Source organism: Coturnix japonica, chromosome 32 (assembly GCF_054131305.1).
Source record: "Coturnix japonica strain WE chromosome 32, WE-NBRP24, whole genome shotgun sequence".
NCBI lineage: Eukaryota > Metazoa > Chordata > Aves > Galliformes > Phasianidae > Coturnix > Coturnix japonica.
The window spans coordinates 5,127,353-5,154,776 of record NC_140694.1 but is presented as its reverse complement, the minus strand read 5'-3'; the positions used below and the strand labels follow the sequence as shown (position 1 = coordinate 5,154,776).

Sequence of the window (27,424 nt, the reverse complement as noted above, 5' to 3'; positions counted from 1 at the left end):
GGCTTTTTCTGATTGCTTTGCCATCCTTGTACCACCTGATGCTCACATCAGGTTTCGACAGCTCACAGCTCAGCCCTACTGCTGCTGTCTTATCCTCCAGCTGTTTTGTTACCTCAGTAGGTTTTTCTGAAAGAAAACATGCTTTTTGAGTAACATACACTTAGGGTAGGATGCCTCTCTCAAAATACACGCATCTACATGCTGGACATAAGTTAGAGAGGCACTTGCAACAGACGCCATCCTACAGCCAGCAGTAATCTGTAAAGTACAGACAATAGAATTCCAGGCACCATTAATTCTCTCTTAAATCTACCCCATTGAGGATGATGAACCATGTCTGAAAACTGCCTCTTCCTTCTCTCCACTGATCACACTGGGAGCCTCAGATGATGCTCTCAGATGCACATGTTCTAGATAGGAATTTGTTGTACAGCTAGATGATGTGAAGGCCATCCCTTCAGCTTATACTTAGAGGATATTTGCTCCCACAGTTGCCTCAACAGATCATTCCTGATTTACTGGTAATGGAACAAGCTGTAGTGAGATGCTCATTGCCAACACTACCCCAGTGCTTTGGGTAGTTCCCACATTTGTGTAAAATGGTTCCTCCTTTTACTTATTTTTAAGAGAAATTCTCAGTGCTTCAAGGTTCAAGTAGAAGGTTGCTATTCACTTTAACCATATTATCAGTTAGCTCTCACGACAGTCTTATCAGGAGACAGTTGAAGGACTCAGACCCCAGAATCTCTCCCATCTCATTACCTTTCACAGACATAAGACATTAATTGGAACTGTGAAGAAATGTTTTTTGCACTTTACTTGGAGGATGTTACATGCTATACCTTCTTTTCTCAATTGTAACACATGATTTTTTATAAAAAGAAACATAGCAAGTCAGCTTTTCAGTGTGCACATTTATGAAACTTGGTGAAATACAACTTCAGAAAAAGGTAATTTGAAAATTTGAATATTCTTTTCAGAATCTCTGCTATTAGTTACCGTTCCCATGTTCTGATTTGATGATGATTCTCTCAGAGCTGTTTTGTCACTCCCCACCTCAAATGCACTTCAAGTGCTTTAGGAGCATCACTGGAATTTTGAATAAACTCGATATATTTTAGCAAAGCTGCTACAGATGCATGACTGAAGTACTTTGGAAAAATATAATCTTGATTGAACGCTGAACAGTGTTATTTAATTATAATCCAGGTAATTAAATTAATTAAACCAAGGAAATCACCTCCCAGTCAGTCAGCTCCCACCAGGGAAATCGCTTCCCTGCCAAGCAGATGCAACCAACACAAGCTGCTACATCACTCTAGGGCCCCACTGAGTCTTCCCAAGGGGTCTCCAAAGGCTTCCCTGTTGACTTCTGGGAACCTGAGAACACTCACATGGAAGCCAGTTCCCCCTAATGTGCCCCAGAGGTTTCTCAGGGCCCGCAATTAGCTCTACAGACATCCAGACATGCCCCAGAGCAAGTATGTGTGCTGTAGGGAGCCCAAGAGACATTCCAGAGCACCCTAGTACTCCTCAGTGCGCTCAAGGGTTCTTCACCTGTCTCTAAATATGCCCTACTGGACTTCATTGGTTATCAGCCCTCCTTGGTTATCAGCTTTGCTTTCTCATGCCATTTATCTCACTCCACAGCTTTTGCTCAGAATATTCTTTCTTGCATTCCCACATTCCAACAGAATCACAGAATTGTAGGGGTTGGAAGGGACCTCTAGAGATCATCGAGTCCAACCCCCCTGCCAATGCAGGTTCCCTACACCACGTTGCACAGGTAGGTGTTCAGGCGGGTCTTGAATATCTCCAGAGAAGGAGACTCCACCACCTCCCTGGGCAGCCTGTTCCAGTGCTCCGTCACCCTCACCATAAAGAAGTTATAGTGCACATTCATGTGGAACTTCCTATGCACAAGTTTCAGCCCATTACCCCTAGTCCTGTCCCCACGCACTACTGAAAAGAGACCAGCCGTGCCACTATGGCCCCCACACCTCAGGTATTTATAAACCTGGATCAAATCCCCTCTCAGCACCGCCAATGACAACCCTCTGCACTCTGCCAGTCAGACAGTTCACGACCCACTTCACTGTCCACTCATCTATCCCATACTTCCTCAGCTTTGTTATAAGGATGTCATGGGGGACAGTATCAAAAACCTTTCTGAAATCAAGGTAGACTACATCTACCACTCTAGCCCCGTCCACCCAGCCAGTGACATCTTCATAAAAGGCCACCAGGTTGGTCAAGCACGACCTCCCCTTGGTGAACCCATGCTGAGTACTCCTGATAACCTCCTTATCACCCAGTTCTCTGGAGATGGCATCCAGCACAAGCTGTTCCATCACCTTCCCTGGGACAGAGGTGAGGCTGACTGGCCTATAATTACCAGGCTCTTCCTTCTTGCCCTTTTTGAAGACTGCAGTGACATTGGCCATCCTTCAGTCTTCAGGCACCTCCCCAGTTCTCCAAGACCTCTGAAAGATTACAGAGAGGGGCTCAGCAATGACCTCCACCAGTTCTCTCAGCACCCGTGGATGCACCCCATGCACCCATCCCATGTATTTATGGACATTAATGTTTCCTAGGCAATCACAGACCACCTCTTCCCTGACTAAAGAGAAATCTCCTATTGTCCAGACTCTCTCATTAACCTCCAGGGTCTGGGATTTCTGAGGGAGAGCCTTTTCACTAAAGACAGAAGCAAAGAAGGCATTCAGTGTTTCTGCCTTCTCAGCATCCTCTGTTATCAGAACGCCTTCCTCCCCCCCTTGTTTTTTGTTTATTAGCAAACTATTAATATACTACAAAATAATAGCACTAATTACCAAGTAACATCACCATGCCAGCATACCGACCACCTGCTTTAGAGATTTATCCTTCATTTTGTGTAACACTTCAAACACTGCAAAGAAACAAAGCAAGTGCAGAACCAGGACGCCACTTCCCTCAGGATTTTACAGCCTCATTCATGTCTGACAGATGGAGGCCCTGACAACAAGAGCTGTGTCTGTCCATAACAAGGACTCACCTCTGCAGGTGCAGGGGCAGCTCTCAGAGAAGCCTTCTTCATTTCTGCTTTCTTCTCTTTTTGTCTTTTGACTGGGAGCTGGTGTCAACCTGCCTGAGGGTAGGGAGGCCCCTTCAGAGGGATCTAGATAAGCCGGATCAACCTCACTGGCTGAGGTGAATGGGATGTGGTACACCCAGGCCAAGTGCCAGGTCCTGCACTTTGGCCACAATAACCCCATGCAGCGCTATAGGCTTGGGGCTGAGTGGCTGCAGGGCTGTGCAGAGGAAATAGACACCTGCAGTACATTGATGACATTGTTGTGTGGGGTGATACAGCAGAAGAGGTTTTCACAAAAGGAGAGCAGATCATCCAAATTCTTCTACAAGCCGGCTTTGCTATTAAGCGAAGCAAAGTAAAAGGACCTGCCCAGGAAATTCAGTTCTTAGGTATAAAGTGGCAGGATGGACGTCGTCACATCCCAACAGATGTGATCGACAAAATCACTGCCATGTCTCCACCAACTAGCAAGAAAGAGACACAATCTTTCCTGGGTGCAGTGGGCTTTTGGAGGATGCACATTCCAAACTACAGCCTCATTGTAAGCCCCCTTTATCAGGTGACGCGGAAGAAGAACGATTTTGCATGGGGCCCTGAGCAGCAGCAGGCTTTTGAACAGATTAAACAAGAGATAGCCCGAGCTGTAGCTCTGGGGCCAGTACGGACTGGACAGGATGTAAAGAACATCCTCTATACTGCTGCTGGAGAGAAAGGCCCCACTTGGAGTTTGTGGCAAAGAGCCTCAGGAGAGACCCGAGGCCGACCCCTGGGATTCTGGAGTCGATCATATAAGGGGTCTGAAGAGTGCTACACTCCAACTGAGAAGGAGATCTTAGCCGCGTATGAGGGGGTTCGGGCTGCTTCCGAAGTAGTCGGGACTGAAACACAGCTCCTTTTGGCACCTCGACTGCCAGTGCTGAACTGGATGTTCAAAGGACAGGTTCCCTCCACTCATCATGCTACCGATGTCACCTGGAGCAAGTGGATTACGCTGATTACACAGCGAGCGCGAATGGGAAACCTCAATCGTCCAGGAATCCTAGAGGTAATCATGGACTGGCCTGAAGATAAAAGGTTTGGAACATCACCAGCAGAAGAGGTATCACGTGCTAAAGAGGCCCCACCATACAACGAATTACCAGAAAATGAAAAGAAATATGCCCTATTCACAGACGGATCATGTCGCATTGTAGGGAAGCATCGCAAATGGAAAGCTGCTGTGTGGAGCCCCACACGACAGGTTGCAGAGGCCACCGAAGGTAAGGGAGAATCAAGTCAGTTTGCAGAGGTAAAAGCTGTCCAGCTGGCCTTAGATGCTGCTGAACGGGAGAGGTGGCCAATGCTGTATCTTTATACTGACTCATGGATGGTGGCAAATGCCTTATGGGGGTGGTTACAGAGGTGGGAACAAAACAACTGGCAACGGAAGGGTAAATCTGTTTGGGCCGCTGAATTATGGAAGGACATTGCTGCTCGAACAAAGAATATGGTTGTAAAGGTGCGTCATGTGGATGCACATGTGCCCAAAAGTCGGGCTACTGAAGAACAACAAAACAACCATCAGGTAGATAAAGCTGCCAAAATCGAGGTGGCTCAAATTGACTTGGACTGGCAGAATAAGGGTGAATTATTTCTAGCTCGATGGGCTCATGAGACCTCAGGTCATCAAGGAAGAGACGCGACATATAAGTGGGCCAGAGACCGAGGGGTGGACTTAACCATGGACGCTATTGCGCAGATTATTCATGATTGTGAAACATGTGCCATAATTAAACAAGCCAAAAGGATGAAACCTCTCTGGGAGGAAGGGCGGTGGCAAAAGTATAAATATGGGGAGGCGTGGCAGGTTGATTATATCACCTTGCCACGATCTCGCAGTGGTAAGTGTTATGTACTCACCATGGTAGAGGCAACCACTGGGTGGCTTGAAACATACGCAGTACCCCATGCTACTGCTCGAAACACCATATTAGGTCTTGAGAAACAAGTCCTGTGGCGACATGGCACCCCAGAAAGAATTGAATCTGATAATGGGACACATTTTAAAAATTCCCTTATAAATACTTGGGCCAAAGATCATGGCATTGAGTGGATTTATCATATTCCCTACCATGCACCAGCTTCTGGTAAAATTGAACGATATAATGGGTTGTTGAAAACTATGTTGAAAGCAATGGGTGGCGGAACATTTAAGCACTGGGAGAAGAATCTGGCAGAAGCCACTTGGTTGGTGAATACTAGAGGATCTGTCAATCGTGATGGTCCTAGTCAATCTAGCCCCCTACACACTGTAGAAGGAGATAAGGTCCCTGTTGTACATGTAAAGAACATGTTGGGAAAAGCTGTTTGGGTCCTTCCAGCTTCTGGAAAGGGCAAACCTATCCGTGGAACTGTCTTTGCCCAGGGACCTGGGTGCACTTGGTGGGTAATGCAGAAGGATGGGAATGTTCAATGTGTGCCACAAGGGAATTTGATGCTGGGGGAGTGCAGTCAATAATTTTATGTATTTATATGTATATATGTTTGCATGTGTAGTGTATTTTAGTTATTATAGTTGTACATTTAGTTATGTTACATGTAATTCTACTGTTTAGCTATCATAATTTTACATACGTGTATATATATGTATATATATATATTTACCATGATGTAATAATGTAGAATAAGGGGTGGAATGTCATGGTTTTGTAATTTTGCTATCAGTATCAGTATTCCACATCATAACATCATGTAAAGTATGGATACTTCTATTGAATGTGCAGTCCACAGAAGAAGACTACATATCCCAGAGAACAACAGGGTTAATGATAAGTCACGGGACCAGGACGCTGTATAATCTCGTTCCCAGGCTGGAGTGCCCTCCTTCTTCTCTCGAACTTCTCGGAGAGTGGGAAGCGTTCCAGCCGTGTCGCCTAAAGTTCACAGTAGGCCTCTCGGTTTTCGGGGACTCTCTCTCTCTGTTTCGTTCAATTTGTTAGCCTCAATTATATTATATTGTGTTATCTTGTATTTCGGTATCATATTTAGTAAAATAAGTTTTTCCTCCTTAGATTGTCGCTGTTTTATCCCACTCCCTTTTTCCCCCTCCTTTCCGGGCCCCGGGAGGGGGGCCCACGGGGTGGCTTCCCCTGTCACGGGCATAGGTAAATCTAAGTAACCCGTGACAGGGTGTTAGTCGATGCTCAGCTGAACATGAGCCAACAGTGTGCCCAGGTGGCCAAGAAGGCCAACGGCATCCTGGCCTGTCTAAGAAATAGTGTGGCCAGCAGGAGCAGAGAGGTAATCATCCCCTTGGACTCAACACTGGGGAGGCTGCGCCTCAAGTCTTATGTTCAGTTTGGGGTTCCTCGCTACAAGAAAGTCATTGAGGCACTGGAACTTGTACATGGAAGTCTGTCCCTCGAGCAGCTCCCATTCATCATCAGCTCCCATTATGAACCCCACTATGCAAAACAGCAAAACTTCTACTGCAGATGGCTGCAGTCACCAAAGCTCAGCCCACGATCCAGGTATCAGCCTTCTCCCTTCTGTTTTCCATCTTAGCCCATAGTTTTGCTTCCAGAAATGGAACTCCTCTTTAACAGCCAAAACACAAACTAATACATCACTTTCACTGCTCCTTCCCGCACCCCCATAGGAATGGTTACCTGACATCCCCTACAGCACAGCACCTGCTCACAACTATCATTCAAACTCTATTCTTTCATACTTCTTGAGAGAGGACGGTAAAAACTCCCTTCTGCATGGCGGTAAGGACAGTCTGTCCCCATCACATCACTCTGTGTGCTGAAAGCTGCCATTGGATCTCTTGCAGCCTGCTGGCTGCTGCTCACAAACACTGGGAACTGCACCACACTGATTCTAAAGAGAGAAAGGAAGAAACGCTGGTGGGAATGAGCACCCAATGTTTGCAGAGATGCTCCAGATTGTGCCAGAGATGGAATATCAGAGTGCTGGGACATGATTGATCACTAAGGAAAACACTTGGAAGCACATTCAATCTGCAGAAGCTGTAATTACTGGGCACAGTCAGCTTTCCTATGGCTCAGCTGGAGGAGGCGGGTGCTCTCAGACATCTGCTCAGGGGCTTCAGCTGAGACACTTGCACAATGCTGGGATCATTCTGATGGAAACTATGTCTTCAGATACCATGGTTAAATCCATCCAAAATGATCAAGCGGAGCCTTAGCTCTTGAGCAGCACTTCTTCCCCACCCTTCACTACTCCAAGCAGCTCCAACAAACTTCTCAGAAGAAATCCAGGCCAGCACAGACCTGGCAGACCAGAACCAAGTGCAGCCTGTGGGACGGCAGTGCCCACTCCTTGCTTCCACCCTGCTCCAGCAGGTTAAGGAGTCTGAGCCTCACTGGCCTTTGACAGCTCAAGACTTTCAGCACCTCATGCCTACATTTCTCACTAAGATACACCTCAGGCATTGAATTCTCTTCTCACTACCTCCTCCCAGTCCTCCCCTAGGAACAGAAACCATTCAGATTCTACAGCAAACTACAGCATCTGCACTGCAAGAGCACACTGAACCACCTGCAACAGTGAAACATGGTTTTGGAGAGTGGGTTTGAAAACACACCTTTAGACAGCTGTCTCCCTGTAGCCAAAAGGAAACCAAGCAGCAAAAGAAGAGTCCAGCCTGAAACATGCCCATCCTACTAGCCCAGGTTTTTCACAGTGAATGCAGAATCCATCCTGTTCTTGAGGTAACAAATGACCAGTGGGTCTCCCCTTGCTCCACCCCTTCTCCTTCAAAGCCAGAAAAAGAAAGAAAAAACAAGCAGAAGAAACCCAGACGTACCTTTCCACGCACAGAGCAGAAAGTGGAACAGCAGTTGTCTCCTTCCTGAGACATGGTGGGGAGCATGCCAGAGGAAGCCCAAGTTCTTTGCTTCTCTCCACAGGGACTTCAAGCACTCTTGGCAAGAGCTGCTTTGGTTCTTTCTTCAACTGCTTCCATCACCAGAATCTCCTTTGGAAAAGGAACCCGAAAGAAAGAATCAGCAAATGAAAAAGAATGAGCAATAACCACTTTCCCAGCTTTCTTCTGACATGCAATGTAGACTCTCGACTCGGGCAAGGTCTTAAAATCAGCTGGTTACAAGAACTGTCCCCAAATATATCCAGCTTCTGTACAGCTGCCGTTATTTCTGACAGCGAGTGTAATCATAGAATCATAGAATGGCCCGGGTTGGAAAGGACCTCAAGGATCATGAAGATCAATCACCTCCCTGTCCCTGCTGGCCATCCCCTCTTCTGATGGAGCCCAGGGGACCATTTGCTCTCTGAGCTGCAAGAGCACGCTGATGGCTCACGTTCTGTTTTTCATCCACCAGGACCCCCAGGTCCTTCTCTGGGGGTCTTCTCTTAAGGACTGCTCCTCCCAGGCTGTAGAAATGCCTGGGATTCCTCCAGCCCAAGTGCAAAATTTGCACTTTGCTGTGTTGAACCTCATTAGATTCACCTAGGCCAACCTCTCGGTTCAGCTCCCTCTGAATGGCATCCCTTCCTTCCACTGCATCAGCCGCACCACTCAGCAAACAGCAGAGGGTGCACTCCATTGCATCATTGGTGTCACTGATAACCATGTAAAAAAGCACTGGTCCCAAGAACTGGTCCTGAACACCTCCAGGGATCCCACCACCTCCCCGGGCAGCCTGTGCCAGTTAATTCTGTGGGCAGAACTGCCAGTATGAAATATTATGCTATCGTGACAAAGAAAGAGAAGAAAAGCAAAATTAAGACTAGCTGACAAGCCTTGGCAGGGTGTTTTGCTCTCCTTAAATTTATACCCATTATTCAATTCTCTTTGGAGCTGTCTCCATGCCTCTCTGGAGTTTGTACTTTGAGAAGAAGCAATTAAGTAAGCTCTCCAATGCCAAAGTGCATACACTACTCTAGGGCTTTCTCGTCTCTCCATGGATCAACAAGGGTGACAAGCCAGCAGAATATGATGAAGAGCCTCATGCATACTCAGTGTAAAAAAAAAAAGGCAATTATTGCTGGGAAGAAGGTGCATTTGCATTTGTGTCATCTGCAGAGGGTACTGCAGAAATGGAAAGTCTTCCACTGGAGCAAACAAAGGGTTCTCATTTATTGCAATCAAGGCCCAGCGTGTGGATCTCAGAGATCAGACCTACACCCTGCAGCAAAGCAGAGATCTTTTCTACATCTTTGCTCTTATTGGTAAATCTCACTGCAGCACCTGTCAGGAGCAAAGGCCTCGTTATTTCAATTTAGATCAGGCTAACGTGGTCAATGTTTCCTGCAACATCTCTGAAAAAGTATCACCTTATGTTCCTGCACTCATCATTGTGTCAGTGCTGAGCAATTCAAGATATTTCATTTGGTCTTCTTGCCGGATTTACTAAGTAAAAAACAACCAAACATCTCCTGCTACTGATTAAGAATGCTCTAAACATGCTTCTGCAGAGGTTTCCACCCAGTGACAAACAGCTCCTCCCATAATGAATGTTTATTTGTTCTATTTGGTCATGCAAAGCTGATTGATAGAGATACTATTGGAATGATTGCTCCCCTACTTCTAAACTATTCCAGTGCAATCAGAAAGGCTGTCTGAACCTGGAGCTGAAAGTTCTGCTCTATGGTGATGCAGTGGTAAACCTGCTGACTGAATGCACTGGCCAATAGCTGTGAACTGCAGACATTCATCAGCTGGCATGAAGCAATCTGGTTCAGATACCAAGCAGCTGGGTAGACTGGCTTACCCTACACTCTGTGCTATCATGTTTAGGGCAAAACCAGGACTCACGTCAGTCCATGGGATGCAATTTCATGTATTTGGTACAGTCAGTGAATGCCTGCAGCCCCAGTTCTAATCATCAGATCACAGCAACTATGCCTTGACTGGAAGAGGAAAGGAGAAGGATCAAAGCAAATACCTCTCACTCTCATCTTGGTGCTGACATCAACATTTTAGGCAACAAATTTCACTTCTGCTCCATCATCGTTCTTGGTGACGTTCTTTGTCATTAGGCTGTGAGTAGTTTGGGTTCTCTTGATGATGCAGGTCTCGCTTTCCTGTAAGACTTTACCACTGAGGTACCAAGTGCTGCAACACATTGTTGTAAGATCAGTAGTAAACATGGCATCCCCTCCAGGTACAGCTTCACCAGTTGTTAGGGGGGATTTCACAGCCAGGACTGGTTCTGAGGAAGAACAACATGGATGTCTTCATGCTCTTTAGATGCAAGTCTGGTATCTCATTTATGGATGGAAGATTTAATCATAGGCACATTTCTACTTCTCCTTTTGCATGAGTGCTGGAAGAAGCACTTCTATGCTTCAGATCTGTTACAGAAAGTTCTGCTTCTTGCACATGTGAGATATCAAAAGATAAGGATATTCATGTCTCTGTCACAGAAACAGAACTTTTATCACTTTAGTGGTAGGTGGACGTTGATAGGAGATAGGAGAACTAGGAATAAAGGAAAGCCTTTGGTGTGTTAATGCACTACTATCCTTAAAGTCAAAGGAAACATCTTTAGGGAACCAACACAGCTGCTCAGCACACACTGACCCATTTCCATTGGGGTTTTTGTGCTTACCAAGGTGCACGCTCCCTGGGAATTCCAGAGACGGGCTCTGTCCATGCGCATTGACTGCAGACACTCGGATCTGATCATCAGCCTCTTCAGACAGATTGCTCACCGTGAACTCTGGGATGGGGACATGAGACTTGTGGCACCTCACCCAGGTGAAGCCAGTTAGTTTATTGGGTTCCACAATGTAGCCATCGATTGGAATGGGGCGTTGCATCTTCGGAGGGGACCATGCCAGCATCACTGAGGTTTCTGTTTTATTTTTCACCACGGGGTCAGCTGGGGGCTGGGTGGGAGGTTTTCTGGGAGCTGAACAGAAATAAATACAGAAATATTAGCATAAGGTCATTTAAGCTGGAAAAGACCTTCAAGATCAGCAGACTCAACTTTCAGCATGACCTACTGAGTCCCACCATTAACTACTGTGGTACCTGAGGACATACATGACAAGCTTATTCCTGCAGGTATTTGCATAGGGAATATATTCACCCTCTGGTTGCTTCGGAACATTTTAGAGGTTAAAATCCCATCAGACCTTTTCACTGTTTGCAGCCACTGATACAAGCAGGAGGCTGGGAATTACCTGATGGGCTCTAGTTACAGACTACTGACACAGTAAAGGATTGATTTCATTTCATTTTGGCCATCAGAAAGTTTGGTGTCTGGTTTAAGTCACCCAATTATAATTTAAGACTCCAATTACAATCATATAGAGAACAGCGCATTTAGGAGAACTCATCTCATCTTAATAAACCTGAATGAAATCACAGAATCATAGGATCACGGGAGGGCTTGGGTTGGAAGAAACCATCAAGGTCATTAAGTTCTAAACACCCTGCCATGGGCTGGCTGCACACTAACAAGCTCAGGCTGCCCATCACCCATCCAACCTCGCCTTCAACACCAAGGACAGGCATCCACAGCTTCTCTGGGCAGCCTGAAATGGAAGCAATGAGCCACATGTTGAAGATACTCAAACATTCATGACTGTAGGGAGCCAAATACTCCATACATATTGCCTGCCTGGTCAATGGTATTAAAATGCCAACAACAGACTCATCCAGCTAATTGAAAATGGTGTGAACATGGCGTACAGGATTCTTCCAGCAGCTAGTTAGATCTGAAAAGAGTAAAAATAGGAATTCTCAATGCGATACAGTTTTCCCTCATAACATAAATAGACGCATAACTGTTTTGGGGTGCACTGTTACCAGCCTGTCAGTTGCTGTTGGTCAGTGCTAGATGCCAAAGGTCCCACTAACACAGCATGAAGCCGAAAGCTAGACGCTGGAATCAGATCTCCTGACCTTACCATCAGAAATTGAGATGTCATATTTTGCTCAGAGGTGCCTGCTTGTAGGAGGGACAGTTTCCGAGCTTTTTCTACTCCAGGATCCAGCTCAAGATTCAGGATTTAAACAGCAGTCAGAAATTATACTGAGCTTTGTCACCTCCATCAAATAGAAGGAGTGGTTGGGTTCTACAGCTTTCCAAATCACTTAGAAACTGGCACAACAATCAGATGCCTACCTTTTCTTTTTTAACTTGTTAATACATAGAGCTTAATAGCATCAGAATGCCCCAAGCACTTCAGATAACACGACAGCTGTAAACCCTTCTTTAAGGATTCCTTTGTTTAACCACTGAGTAACTGTAATTCAGTGGTGCTGCTGGGAGAAGGGAAGTCCTAATCTTCCCAGATGGTGAACAGAGTTGATGTTCACATGCAGACTGGTGCTGCAGCACAGCCAGAAACCACTCATTTGGGAAACACAGCACCAAGAAAATAATGGGAATAGCTTCATAAAATCAGGCAGCTTCACACAAATTTCCGTCTGATCATCACAGTGGCCCTCCTTTGGACCCACCCCAACAGCTCCACATCCTTCCCAGGCCTGGACACAGTGCTGCAAATAGGGCCTCACAAGAGCTGAGCAGGAGGGGACAATCACCTCCCTCTCCTGCTGGCCACCCCTTTTTCAGTGCAGCCCAGAATACACATGTATCTATCTTTTTCATACAGATATTCCCATAGATGTACATATATATACCACACCTACACCCCCACAATCTGCTACAACTCCATTCTCCTGCTCCTGGGATAATGCAGAAGGGCTGAGACCTTCCAGCTGCTTCCACCCAGGGTCACACAGCAAAGCCGACCCTGCAGGAGTCTGCATCATTCTTTGCATGGCATTGCTAAGAGGAAGATCCCCCCCCTACCCTTGGCTCTACACTCCAGCTGCTGTCTGCCATCTGTAAAGCCACCACAGCTCTCCTACTGGAGTTCCCATCTGCACAGTGACAGCTTGGTTTCTTCTTACTGTCAAAGCAGCCACAGCCTCAGTGCTTCTAAAATCTCCCCTTTTCAGCTGATTTCCTCTTTCTAGTGGCTGGGCAATTCCTCCCTCTCACAGTCATCCCTCTGCCCCACTCTGTGCCCACAGACCCACAGAGGGCACACAGAGCCAGCCCTTTCCCAGCAGCTGCTGCTTCACATCTGACAGTCTCAGGAGCTGAGATCCAGGCCGAGACAGCACTGCCCAGACATGGTTTGTAGGACGTTTGTGAGAGGAAATAGAGACTCCCTAGAGACCCCCACAGCCCCTGCACAGCTCTATAGAACAGTCTTACAGAACTACCTCTAGTAGAAGCAATCTCCACACAGAGATCCTTTCCCAGTGGCACTCAGCCCTTCAGTGGGGTCTAAGAGAGCTGCAGCCAGACTCAAACACAACTGCTCACACAGCTCAGCTGCCTTCACCTGTGCTCCTGACGCTGACACATTGCAGCCCCACATCCCCCTCTGCCCCCCCACACCCCCCTGTCCTCCCCGCACTCCCCATCAGCCCATCCCACCTCAGTGCTGCCTCTGTCTCTTCTCTCCTCTCCCCGTCCCAGCGCCGGCCTCCCCCGGCCTCCCATTGGGCAGCGGCAGCTCCGCCGGCTCCGATTGGCTGAGCCGCAGTGCGCGGGAGTGGCCGTTGTGGGGGGGGCAGAGGGGGATGTGGGGCTGCAATGTGTCAGCGTCAGGAGCACAGGTGAAGGCAGCTGAGCTGTGTGAGCAGTTGTGTTTGAGTCTGGCTGCAGCTCTCTTAGACCCCACTGAAGGGCTGAGTGCCACTGGGAAAGGATCTCTGTGTGGAGATTGCTTCTACTAGAGGTAGTTCTATCAGACTGTTCTATAGAGCTGTGCAGGGGCTGTAAAAGGAGCTGAGGGGGACTGTAGGGGGGATATGGGGCTGTGGTGGGCCATAGGAGGACTAGGGGCTCTAGGGGGCTGTGAGGGTGTGTAGGGGTTGTGGGGAGCTATTGGAGGATATGGGCAGGTATGGGGCTTTAAGGGGTGGTGTATGGAGAGATAGAGGGTTGTGGGGGCCTTAGGGTGATATGGGGCTACTGGGGGCTGTCGGGGGCAAATATGGGGAGGAATATGGAGTTGTAGCAGATTGTGGGGGTGTAGGTGTGGTATATATATGTACATCTATGGGAATATACATATGAAAAAGATAGATCCATGTGTGTTCTGGGCTGCACTGAAAAAGGGGTGGCCAGCAGGAGAGGGAGGTGATTGTCCCCTCCTGCTCAGCTCTTGTGAGGCCCTATTTGCAGCACTGTGTCCAGGCCTGGGAAGGATGTGGAGCTGTTGGGGTGGGTCCAAAGGAGGGCCACTGTGATGATCAGACGGAAATTTGTGTGAAGCTGCCTGATTTTATGAAGCTCTTCCTGTTATTTTCTTGGTGCTGTGTTTCCCAAATGAGTGGTTTCTGGCTGTGCTGCAGCACCAGTCTGCATGTGAAAATCAACTCTATTCACCATCTGGGAAGATCACGACTTCCCTTCTCCCACCAGCACCACTGAATTACAGTTACTCTAAGGAATCCTTAAAGAAGGGTTTATAGCTGTCATGTTATCTGAAGTGCTTGGGGCATTCTGATGCTATTAAGCTCTATGTATTAACAAGTTAAAAAAGAAAAGGTAGGCATCTGATTGTTGTGACAGTTTCTAAGTGATTTGGAAAGCTGTAGAACCCAACCACTCCTTCTATTTGATGGAGGTGACAAAGCTCAGTTTAATTTCTGACTGCTGTTTAAATTCTGGAGCTCAAGCTGGTTCCTGGAGCAGAAAAAGCTCGGTAGCTGTCCCTCCTAAAAGCAGGCACCTCTGAGCAAAATATGACATCTCAATTTCTGATGGTAAGGTCAGGAGATCTGATTCCAGCGTCTAGCTTTTGGCTTCATGCTATGTTAGTGGGACCTTTGGCATCCAGCACTGACTAACAGCAACTGACAGGCAGGTAACAGTGCACATCAAAGCAGTTATGTGTCAGGATGGGTCAGGAAAATTGTATGGCATTGAGATTTCCTGTCTTTGCTCTTTGCAGATCTAACTAGCTGCTGGAAGAATCCTGTACGCCATGTTCACACCATTTTCAATGAGCTGGATGAGTCTGTTGTTGGCATTTTAATGCAATTGACCAGGCAGGCAATATGTATGGAGTATTTGGCTCTCTCTACAGTAATGAATATTTCAGTGTCTTCAACGTGTGGCTCATTGCTTCCATTTCAGGCTGCCCAGAGAAGCTGTGGATGCCTGTCCTTGGTGTTGAAGGCAAGGTTGGATGGGTGATGGGCAGCCTGAGCTGGTTAGTGGGCAGCCAGCCCATGGCAGGGTGTTTAGAACTGGATGATCTTGAAGGTTTCTTCCAACCCAAGCCCTCCCGTGATCCTATGATTCTGTGATTTCATTCAGGTTTATTGAGATGAGATGAGTTCTCCTAAATGCGCTGTTCTCTATATGATTATAATTGGAGTCTTAAATTATAATTGGGTGACTTAAACCGGACACCATACCTTCTGATGGCCAAAATGAAATGAAATCAATCCTTTACTGTGTCAGTAGTCTGTAACTAGAGCCCATCAGGTAATTCCCAGCCTCCTGCCTGTATCAGTGGCTGCACACAGTGAAAACGTCTGATGGGAATTTAACCTCTAAAATGTTCAGAAGCAACCAGAGGGTGAATATATTCACTATGCAAATACCTGCAGGAATAAGCTTGTCATGTATGTCGTCAGGTACCACAGTAGTTAATGGTGGGACTCAGTAGGTCATGCTGAAAGTTGAGTCTGCTGATCTTGAAGGTCTTTTCCAGCCTACATGACCTTATGCTAATATTTCTGTATTTATTTCTGTTCAGCTCCCCGAAAACCTCCCACCCAGCCCCCAGCTGACCCCGTGGTGAAAAATAAAACAGAAACCTCAGTGACGCTGGCATGGTCCCCTCCGAAGATGCAACCCCCATTCCAATCGATGGCTACATTGTGGAACCCAATAAACTAACTGGCTTCACCTGGGTGAGGTGCCACGAGTCTCATGTCCCCGTCCCAGAGTTCATGGTGAGCAATCTGTCTGAAGAGGCTGATGATCAGTTCCGAGTGTCTGCAGTCAATGCGCATGGACAGAGCCCGTCTCTGGAATTCCCAGGGAGCGTGCACCTTGGTAAGCACAAAAGCCCCAATGGAAATGGGTCAGTGTGTGCTGAGCAGCTGTGTTGGTTCCCTAAAGTTGTTTTCTTTGACTTGAAGGATAGTAGTGCATTAACACACCAAAGGCTTTCCTTTATTCCTAGTTCTCCTATCTCCTATCAACCTCCAGCTACCACTAAAGTGATACAAGTTCTGTTTCTGTGACAGAGACATGAATATCCTTATCTTTTGATATCTCACATGTGCAAGAGGCAGAACTTTCTGTAACAGATCTGAAGCATAGAAGTGCTTCTTCCAGCACTCATGCAAAGGGTGAAGTAGAAATGTACCTATGATTTAATCTTCCATCTCTAAATGAGATACCAGACTTGCATCTAAAGAGCATTAAGACATCCATGTTGTTCTTCCTCAGAACCAGTCCTGGCTGTGAAATCCCCACTAACAACTGGTGAAGCTGTACCTGGAAGGAATGCCATGTTTACTATTGACATTACAACAACGTGTTGCGGCACTTGGTACATCAATGGTAAAGTCTTACAGGAAAGCGAGACCTGCATCATCAAGAGAACCCAAACTACTCACAGCCTAATGATAAAGAACGTCACCAAGAACGATGATGGAGCAGAAGTGAAATTTGTTGCCAAAAATGTTGATGTCAGCACCAAGATGAGACTGAGAGGTATTTGCTTTGATCCTTCTCCTTTCCTCTTCCAGTCAAGGCATAGTTGCTGTGATCTGATGATTAGAACTGGGGCTGCAGGCATTCACTGACTGTACCAAATACATGAAATTGCATCCCATGGACTGACGTGAGTCCTGTTTTGCCCTAAACATGATAGCACTGAGTGTAGGGTAAGCCAGTCTACCCAGCTGCTTGGTATCTGAACCAGATTGCTTCATGCCAGCTGATGAATGTCTGCAGTTCACAGCTATTGGCCAGTGCATTCAGTCAGCAGGTTTACCACTGCATCACCATAGAGCAGTACTTTCAGCTCCAGGTTCAGACAGCCTTTTTGATTGCACTGGAATAGTTTAGAAGTAGGGGAGCAATCATTCCAATAATATCTCTATCAATCAGCTTTGCATGACCAAATATAACAAATAAACATTCGTGATGGGAGGAGCTGTTTGTCACTGGGTGGAAACCTCTGCAGAAGCATGTTTAGAGCATTCTTAATCAGTAGAAGGAGATGTTTGGTTGATTTTTACTTAGTAAATCTGGCAAGAAGACCAAATTAAATATCTTGAATTGCTCAGCACTGACATGTAGAAGAGACCTGTGACGAGTCACAGGGATGTTTACTTAGCTGTCATTCCATGGTGGGCTTTTTCTTACACAGATGTAGGGAGAAACTGAACTTTCCCACGCAGGTCTCTGTTTTGCTGCAGGGTTTAGGTCTGATCTCTGAGATCCACACGCTGGGCCTTGATTGCAATAAATGAGAGCCCTTTGTTTGCTCCAGTGGAAGACTTTCCATTTCTGCAGTACCCTCTGCAGAAGACACAAATGCAAATGCACCTTCTTCCCAGCAACAATTGCCTTTTTCTTTTTTACACTGAGTATGCATGAGGCTCTTCATCATATTCTTCTGGCTTGTCACCCTTGTTGATCCATGGAGAAACAACAAAGCCCTAGAGTAGTGTATGCACTTTGGCATTGGAGAGCTTACTTAATTGCTTCTTCTCAATGAACAAACTCCAGAGAGGCATGGAGACAGCTCCAAACAGAATTGAATAACGGGACTAAACTTATGGAGAGCAGAACTTCCTGCCAAGGCTTGTCAGCTAGTCTTAATTTTGCTTTTCTTCTCTTTCTTTGTCACGTTAGCATAATATTTCATACTGGCAGGTCTGCCCTCAGAATTAACTGGCACAGGCTACCCAGGGAGGTGGTGGGATCCCTGGAGGTGTTCAGGAACTGTGGAGATGTGGCCCTGATGGATGTTATCAGGGGGCATGGTGGGGTGGGTTGGGGTTGGAATCAAAGGAGGACCCCCATGTATTTCAGCAGGAAGCACTACTGGTAATAAGACTTTTGGAGCAAATCCTGGTAGGGCCACGCTCAGCTGGTCCAGTCCGGAGGCTGTTCCTCCTTCCTGCAGTATCTGCAGTGAAAACCAGCAGCTGCTTTTGTGTGGCTGGGCTCACATCCAGCAGTGGTGAGGTGACTACAATTATTCCACTGTGTGTTAATAGAGGCCAGTTTCATCATCTAACTTTTGCACTCCAATTAACTTCCATAAAGGAATTCTGTTTTTCTTTTCAGTCCTAAGTGTTGTCTCCATCTTTTAGGCTCGATTTGTTTTCCAGGGGGTTACAATGCAGTAATAGAACACCCTCCATTTATTTCCTTCTAGTTTGCTTGTTCCAATTCTTTCCTCAGTTTTCCGAGTTTAGACATTTTCTTTAAGCCCTGGGCTTCTTCCTTTGGCTCTGTCCCCTGTACAGTGTATGTCTTTCAACTTGTGGAGATAAGGTAATCTGGTACGTGGTTTATAAAAGCTGCCAATTTGCCAGCTTCTGAATTAGAATCTAGCAATTAGAACTAGGATTAAACGTGTATGTTTGGCCTTATGATAAATGAATGCCTCATGGTCAGCAATGTCCCTGCAGTTCTTTACCATCGTACATATTTTTTGTGCCCATATTTTGTTTCAGCACTGGCAAACTTCATAAACAGACAACTGGAGTCACGACTTGAGCCCTGACATCTGGGCTTCATTCTTCTAGTTCATGAATTGCCTCAGCACTTACATCATCTTTAAACCTATGACTGAAACGGTCCTAAGTTCTTAGCATGGGAATCCAGTCTCCTCTTTTGACAAATTAAACTCCACATTTGGAGAGTTGAGTGTCTCCTGCTGTACCCGAAGGACGTTGTGATCTCTGAGGTGTCTCCCTGAGGTGCTGTAAGCACAGCCATTAGCTCATAGTGCAAGTAAAGCACTGTCAGGTCAAGCCTGGAGGAGTAATGCTTGTCACTGACATGTTCCTGTTCAGGGTGGAGCTGGAGGGTAAAATAACACAAGAAATTGTCATTGAAAGTCAATATCTGTGAAATTCAACTGGCTGCATTCACAGAACCTGGCGTTAAGATCTGGTTTCTGGTTTCTATCTTGAACCTCTTTTCCATAACCCAGTCCTCATTTATGAACTGAAGCTCTACTGAAAGCCTTTTGCTGTGTATGCTCATGCTGCAGTGCAGCGCTTGTGACCTTTAACAGCACATTCACATTCCTCTGATCACAGGCTCCTTAAGGTTGATTAATACCCTCTAGTCCAACTGCTCACCCATCACCACCATTATGCTCACCATCAGCAGGCTAAAAACTCAGCAGAGATGATAGATCAAGCACAACACTGGATTTGGGATGGCTAGAGATTCCTAAGATATTGAAGGATTGCTTGCAGGTGGTGTTGGCTCAGGTATTCACCCTGCATCCCACCTCCCGTTCTGTTTGGTTGAGAATCATGCATTCTGCAATTTCACTTTGTAATTCAAAGCCCCTTTCTTTATCTGTTGAAAAACTGATCTAAAACTAGCCAAGAAGACTCCGTTGGAACTGGTGGATGCAGAACAAAGGCATCCCCAAAGGACAAGTTGCACTGTTTGATGAACATTATTGGATGAGAGTTAAGCTAAGATTTAAAAAGTTCTGGGGCTGTCTCTGAGCATCAAATCCAGAGGAAGCCTGCATGATTCCCTGAGAATGGATACCTCCTACTTTGGTGTAGGGTGAAGGGAACACTAGCAGTAACTCCTATCACAAAATGTCACATGGCTCAGACAAAAATGCCATCAAGAGGGCTTAATTAGGAGCAACAAATGGTCACAAGATGGTCTTAGGGCAGGGAAGTAATCTACCTATGTGATACTGATTGATGCTATTAGTTCTTAACAGCTTGACTCTAGAGGGGCTGTTCTTCTTTGGTGACCTAGTTTTAAAAGAATAGATGGCTCCTGTCTATTACAATTTTTAATGCATTATTTGTTCACTGATGCCATAAATGTGCCTGGCATAGCAATTGGCCTTGGTATATCCAGTGACTGAAAGCAACAGTTGTTGCTGTAAGAAATGCAATACTAAGCTTGGTCTGCCTGTAGCTGACAGCCATCAGCTTGCTCCTCAGGCAGGTTCTGTCTGGATGGAATGAAGGGCATGAAATACTGATGTGCTCATCAAACGCTGCTTGTTAGCTTAGAGACAAGGTGTTGAATAGGTTTGTTCATGCATTGAAAACACGTTACTTAGCTGCCTTCATTTTAGCTTCAGAAGAACACGTGCAGAATACAGAATTGATTAAAAGAAATAAGAACTGTCTGCATAGAACTTACTCTTTCCTTACACAGGAGAATCAAGCACACGTTTGTATGTGAGTATCTCCAGAGGTGAAACTCGATCACCCAAATGTAATGAGCAGAGACATTACAATCAGTTCTAACTGTATCTTCATGCTGTGCTGAATAAGCCTGAGTCAGGATGTAAACCACTTTCTCTTTTTTTCTTCAGATGAAGCCATTAATGTTGTCAACAAGCCCAAAATGACTCCAGAAATATCAGTCAGTCCTTCTGAAGACCTGGAGCTGGTGTGTGAGGTGTCAGCTGCAAGCGGAGCTGTCGTATGGAAGAAAGATCAAACAGAGGTGAAGCAGGACCAGAAGACAACCATCATCTCCCAGGGGACGCACCGCAAGCTCATGGTCAAAAATGTGACCCTGAAAGACCAAGGGAGCTACAGCTGTGAAACAAAAGATGACAAAGCAACATTCCAAGTGAAAGTCAGAGGTGAGAAAATGCTTGGAATCCCAGAGATAAAGGAACGCTTCATTTGGTGTGTCTTGCATTTGGAGGATCAACTGACAGCCTCTCTGGTGCAAAACATTTTGGCTCTAGGACTTTCTTTGTCATCTAGTCTCATAGCAACACTTTTCTACATGTGCTTTTCCATCCAGGAATGAATTACTGCAACAAACCATAGGCAAGGAGGGTAACTTGTGCAGCTCTTGTAGTCAGCTGGTGTCTGCAGGGTTACAGTGCAAGAGCACACCAGGCATGCAAGGAGTGAGAAAAGGGGAGGTGTTTGAAGAGATCTGGTTACAAAATTTGAGTGACACAATTAGGTGGAAAATGCCACTAATCAGACTCATAAATGGCCTGGGTTGCAAAGGCCCACAGTGCTCATCCAGTTCCAACCCCCTTCTTTCTATGTGCAGGGTTGCCAACCAGCAGCCCAGGCTACCCAGAACCACATCCAGCCTGGCCTTGAATGCCTGCAGGGATGGAGCATCCACAGTCTCCTTGGGCAACCTGTTCTAGAGGGCCGTTCCCTTCTGATTTACTGGAAATGTAGAGAGACATCAGAAGAAAAAAAGATAAGATAGGAGGTTCAGCAGTGCATGCAGGTGTTCTAAATCTCATGTCCAAATCTGCTATCAGACTGCAAAATGTTTAGCTTTGTGATATGATGTGATATGATATGATATGATATGTAATATGATATGATATGACATGAAATGATATGTCTATCATTTCCGAAGGCAAAATAGAGGGGAAAGTATTTTCCTGTCTTAGTGAGGCATCACGATGCTCCCTGTGAAGTGCAAGTATAATGAAAACGGGCAACTGGAGTAAGCTCTGCAGCAGACTACAGCAAAACTGTGTGACTCTTGTGATGTCCCTGCAGAGAAAGAAGACGTGTTTACAGAGAAGGACAAGATACAAAAGGAGATGAAGGCTGCACTAACAGAAAATGCCACGCTGAGCTGCGAGGTGGCCCAGGAGAAGATGGAGGTGAAGTGGTACAAGGAGGGGAAACTGATCACCTGGAGCAAGAAGTTCAAGGTGGAGTCAGAGGGCAAACAGCGTCGGCTGGTGGTGAGCCAGGTGGAGAAGAAAGATGCAGGGGAGTACAGCTGCGAGGCTGCTGGCCAGAAACTCACCTTCAAGATTCATGTCACAGGTGAGACAGGTGTTGTCTGAAATACAGCAGAGAACAGTAAAGTAAAATCTAGTTTCTATTATACAGTGATCCAGTTGCAGTAGTCTGTGCTGAGGTTTTTTCCCTAGACTTGATTGCCTGGGTTTGTAGAAAGTATTTGGTTTTAGTATGGCACAAAGACCTGTTTCAGTCTGTCTGTAGAATAATAATTACTGATATATGTACAATGGAAGCAATATTCAAGATATTATTCAAATCTCTCCTGTGCCTGAGATCCCAAACTGTAATTCTTGTTCACCGAAACATTTGACTAAGATAAGTATGTGCAGAGAGGCTGGAGTGCATGTTGTACGTGCAGGCTTTCATGGTAGGAGAAGCAGGAACTTCTCCTAGTAGTACACTGCCTTTTTCCTATGCCTTTATGTTGGAGGCTGCATCTGGATAGGTGAGTCTGCTACTCACAGTAAGAGACCTGGTAGAGCTGACTATTCCCAGAGCTCAAAGTAAAATAGATATCTGCAAATCACACACAAAGAACAAAGGACTGCATTGGTGAGCATATTTCCTTTGTGTCTTTGACAGTCACAGTTGTGGCAATGGTAGATGCCATGAGGAGTCTGTTCAGGAAGCCAGGAGTACTGTTCTGGGTCATGAAAAGGCAGCCAGTGGTTTGACTATCACACGTTTATGTGTTTTGATGTTTCACAGTGGGTCTGAAGTAAAAGGAACTCAGGTTTTGGTTGCCTGCAGGACAGATGTTCTTTTGGGTTCAATATGTTTGCATAGTGACTTGCAACCATGGGACTGGTGTTCAAGGACCCTCTTGGTTCCTTCAGTTCCTAGGTTCTTTCTTGCCTAGATTTGACACTTAGTTTCAACAGAAGAGCTGATATTCTCTAGTGAAGGCTATTAGTTTGGGCACAAGTGGTAACCTAAACCTGTTCCAAGCTGTACATACAAACCTGCAAGATGGTCTCATTTCAGTCCCTCAGTCAATACTTTTTCTTTTCTTCCCTCAGAGCCAAAACCTGTGTTTATAAACCAGGAGAAGGTGCAGAAAGAGCTGAGTGCTGCCCTGGCAGCATGTGCCTCCCTCAGCTGTGAAGTAGCACAGGATCCAATCTAAGTAAAATGATCCAAGGATGGAAGACTGCTTGCCTCCTCCAGAAAGTTCAGAATGGAATCTGTGGGCAAAACACGGCGTCTGGTTGTGGAGCAGCTGGAGAAGAAAGATGCTGGAGAATACATCTGCGAGGCTGCTGGCCAGAAGATGACCTTCAAGTTGGAAACAACTGGTGAGCATTTGCTTTGGGAACACTAAGCAGCTTTGGTGGGATGTGGATGTGGGGGAATGGCTGGTTTCATTGACATGAGAGAACAGGCAGTGATGCTGTGAAACCAGATGGATGATGCTCAGCCTGGCCATGTGCCTCAGAGCTGTTTGCTCAAGGAAGCCAAGTGTAGTTGTGGGTTTGCTCTCAAGAGCACAGTTTGGTAGGGATGAGTTGGCGGTTGGACTAGATGACCTTAGTGGTCTTTTCCAGCCTTAGTGACTCTGTGGTTCTCTGCTTCAGGAAAGACCTACTCGCTGACTTACACACGTGTCCAAGTCAAGGATGCCGCAGAAATAAAATCTGTAGCAGAAAAGGCAGAATCTCGTGCCCATCTTACAGTGAAAGGTAGTTATGCTTCTGATGATGATTTTGCTTAAATTATCTTATGTTATAAACCAGCTAACATCCTTTGCTTTAATGTCAAGGAAGTTAAACACCACCATGACCTTTCACAGAAATAAAAGCTCCAACCTACCTGCCTTTCTGCCCACAAAATATCCAGCTTGTCTTTTGGGATTTACTTTGCTAAGTAAAACAGGCGATTTTCTTAGGAAGTTGATTTTCTACCTTTAGACTTCAGATTTGTGTTTGAACGTTGAGGGATAAAAACATAGCTTGAATTTTTCTTCTTCTTCTCTGTATGTTTGAAATGAGCACAGGTTGTGTTTTTTTTTTAATATATACAATGTTAGGGTATATATATGATGTTAAGTGTGGTAAAGAAAAGGGAGACATTTGAGTTAGCACAGTACTCAAGAGTTCAGTCCCCAGCTTTGCCACTGTTACAATTATAAGGGCAAGAACATCCTGGAAAATGAATTTCTCCTAAGTAGAGTCATTACATTTGAGCTACAGAGACCTTTACTAGGAGAAAACTTGTTGTTCAGAGCTACGTTGCTGTATTTAACCAAAGTAATTATCAATGTCTGTGTTTCACTGATCCTCTATTCCATTTCGTAATGCGAGGAGTTTGATATCGAGATGGGAAGGTCATGATTTGATTTGGATGTTGGACTGGGAATCAGAAGATCTGGGCTCTCTTCAGGTTGTCAGTCTTATTGTCTGACTTCTTAACAACTTTCCTTTCTTTCTACTACTTTTTTAATGATGTTTTAAGGCATTTTGAGCTGATAGGTGTAGTGTTCATGTGCAGTAATGCTGACATGAGTAAGTAGGGTGATAATGTATGGGTTTTTTATATTCCTTCTAAATCTCTGCTTTCTCTTGTTCCATCCTTCTTAAAGAGCAATCCATTAATCTAGTAAAGGAGCTGTGTGATGAGGATGTGACTGAGCCTGAAGAAGCCAAATTTGAATGCGAGATATCCATTCCTTCTATGAAACCTCCCAAGTGGTATCTGCGTGAAGAAATCTTACAGGCTGGCAGAAACTTGATTATGCAGCAAGAAGGCACCATCCACCGGCTGACCATACCGAAAACCACCACTGATATGACAGGCACCATTCAGTTCTCAAGTGGCAAATCCAAATCCACAGCCAATCTGCTCATCAGAGGTAACGTATCCTGGCTTGATTTACATCATGAAGATGAAGAATTAATTAACGTACAGTCTTCCTTCACTAGAGTCTTTGAAATATTGTGTGTTTTCTGGAGGGTCTGCTCCATTTCCTTTTAAAAGTCGTTGGACACTAAATAAGACAGCTGCATCTCAGTAAAAGATCTCTTTGAATAGTTGTGATGTGCTTACTATTCAGACCTACAGAGCTGAGATTTTGTCCTTGGCTATACCAAAGAAGTCATATCAGGTGGAATTAATTGTATTTCTGAACTAGACAAGTTTAAGTTTGGTAGCACCTAAATTTGATGCAGTTTGTCATTGATTTCATCTGAAGGAAACTTCCAGGCTTCTTATCTGCTGTTGTCCCCAGCGTAAGAGTCTCCATTCACATCCTAAAGTACTTGTTATATTTTCAACTCACTCTTATTTGAAAAAAAGCCTCAACTGGGAGCAATTTAATAAGCACAGAACAAGAGCTGGACCTTGCATTTAGTAGATAATATACAGTATTACTTTATAGAAATGTAGTCAATGGCATTCCCTATAGGCAATCGTTTGTTTTATCTTTAGAGTGGTTCAAAGAACAATTGTGAACATGGAATTAATTGGAATGGAATACACGCAAGAGACTTTCCTCTTCTTCCAATTGTCCTCATCCTTTCTTCTCTTCCACCCCTGTTTTGCAGATTACCATTTACAAATCACCAGGAAGTTGGAGGACAAGACAGCTTTGGAACGTCATTCTGTCATCCTGTCCTGTGACTTCAGGCCTTCTCCAAAGGTTGTGAAATGGTTCAAGGGCCACCCACCCATCGAGCCCTCTGAGAAGTACAAGATCAAGAGGGATAAGCATTCAGCAGAGCTCAAGATTCTGAAGCTGAAGCCCGATGATGCTGGTGTGTACAAGTGCAAGGCAGAAATTGCAGAGACTTAGGCCACGCTGACAGCTGAAGGTATGAGCATGGAGGGTGGCCTCTTCCATGTCCTATTTCACCTCAGATTTCTCTTCTTAAGGTTCTTATTTTTGTAACAGTTCACCTTGTTTCCCCACAGCTCGCAATGTAGAAGTGACGAAGCACCTGCATGATGTGGAAACTGAAGAAGAGAGCTCTGCTGTCTTCTCCTGCGAGCTGTCCCATGATGATGAGGACGTGGAATGGTTCCTGAATGGCAACCTCCTTTACACCAACAATTACAATGACATCAAGAACGTTGGCAGTTGCTGCACACTGACAATGAGTCAGGTTAAGCCTGAAGATGCTGGCACAGTGACAGTGAAGTCAGACAAGGTGTCAGAAAGCGCGCGCCTGAAGGTGATAGGTGGGTCTGGTCACAACCCTCCTGGATGTAAGAGATGCTAAGGAGCTCCAGTTCATTCTATTGTGAAGCAATCCTGCTTCTAAAGCTCACCTCTCTGGGGTGACAAGTTATCAGGGGCTTTCTTCCAGTGGAAGGTTCCATTGCAGCAGATATCAACGAAGGAGGATGGTTTTGGTGTCCTGCCAAAGCATTCCATTGCTTTTTATCATCATTTTACTTAACACAAGAAGAGTTACAGGAGCTATTTTTTTACTGCTTCAGTGCCATGCAGTGTCAATGCTGTTGTCTCCAAGGATTTATGACTGCAGGGAGAGATCAGCTTATCCTCTTAATCCTGTGGCCTGCTGTATGAGCTCTGCTCCATGTGAGGGCAATGCCAGCTCTCCAGCTTTAGAAGAGCTGCATCCCAATAACTTCATATGATATCAGTCCCACCCACAGCAATGCAGGCTGTCCCTCCTGTTCCCTGTATTCTCCTACTGATTAGTTCAGAATTCCTTAAAGCGCATTCTGTCAAGAGACATGAAACCGCTTTAGGTTCTATATTGGTGTTGTCAGTACTGGTAAAGATTTATTGATCTCTCCTTAAAAAGCTGAAAGCAACTGGAAATGTCTCAACTTCTGTATCACGTTGTTCTGTTTTGCCTGTTTAATTGCAGAGAAGCCTGCTGTCTTCATGAAGTCCTTGGATGATGTTTTTGGTGAGGAGCGGGGTGTGATTAAATTGGAATGTGAAGTCTCTAAAGAGAAGGTCAAACCAGTGAGGAAAAAGGACGGTGATGTGCTCACTTCTGGCAACAAGTATGAGCTGGTACAGTCTGGGAAGACCCTATGTCTCCTTCTCCATGACCTCGAGAAGCCAGATGCAGGTTTCTATACCTGTGATATTGGCACTGATGTTGCCAAGTCAAATGTCGGCGTTCAGGGTAAGTACTGTGGAAAGTGAAGGAGTGCTAAAAGCACATTCAGTGTTGTCACTATGTCTTACACCTATTCCCCCACGAGCCTTAATAGTTTCTACAATAGAACTGTATTTCTGCAATTTAGCGCAGTGATGTCTGGAAAATTCCCATTGCTTTTGAAGTAAATGTATCTCCTTTTGCCATGAAAATCACAAAAAACGTCAAGAATGTCCTGGAAATGTTTCCTTTCTAAACATCCCTAAAATGGAGAAATGG

The 27,424-nt window shown here is 45.5% G+C and overlaps 1 protein-coding gene across 1 annotated transcript; it reads left to right on the top strand.

Annotated features, from left to right (window-relative positions):
• Positions 1 to 14,978: 14,978 nt before the first annotated feature.
• LOC146755565 (obscurin-like) lies at positions 14,979 to 27,109 on the top strand. Its single transcript, XM_085525537.1, has 8 exons — positions 14,979 to 14,982; positions 16,546 to 16,812; positions 20,645 to 20,920; positions 23,648 to 23,752; positions 24,652 to 24,921; positions 25,613 to 25,879; positions 25,980 to 26,246; positions 26,906 to 27,109. Exons 1-6 carry the CDS (start codon positions 14,979 to 14,981, stop codon positions 25,858 to 25,860), a joined length of 1,170 nt encoding a protein of 389 aa, XP_085381663.1. The 3' UTR covers positions 25,861 to 25,879; positions 25,980 to 26,246; positions 26,906 to 27,109.
• The last annotated feature ends 315 nt before the right edge of the window (positions 27,110 to 27,424 follow it).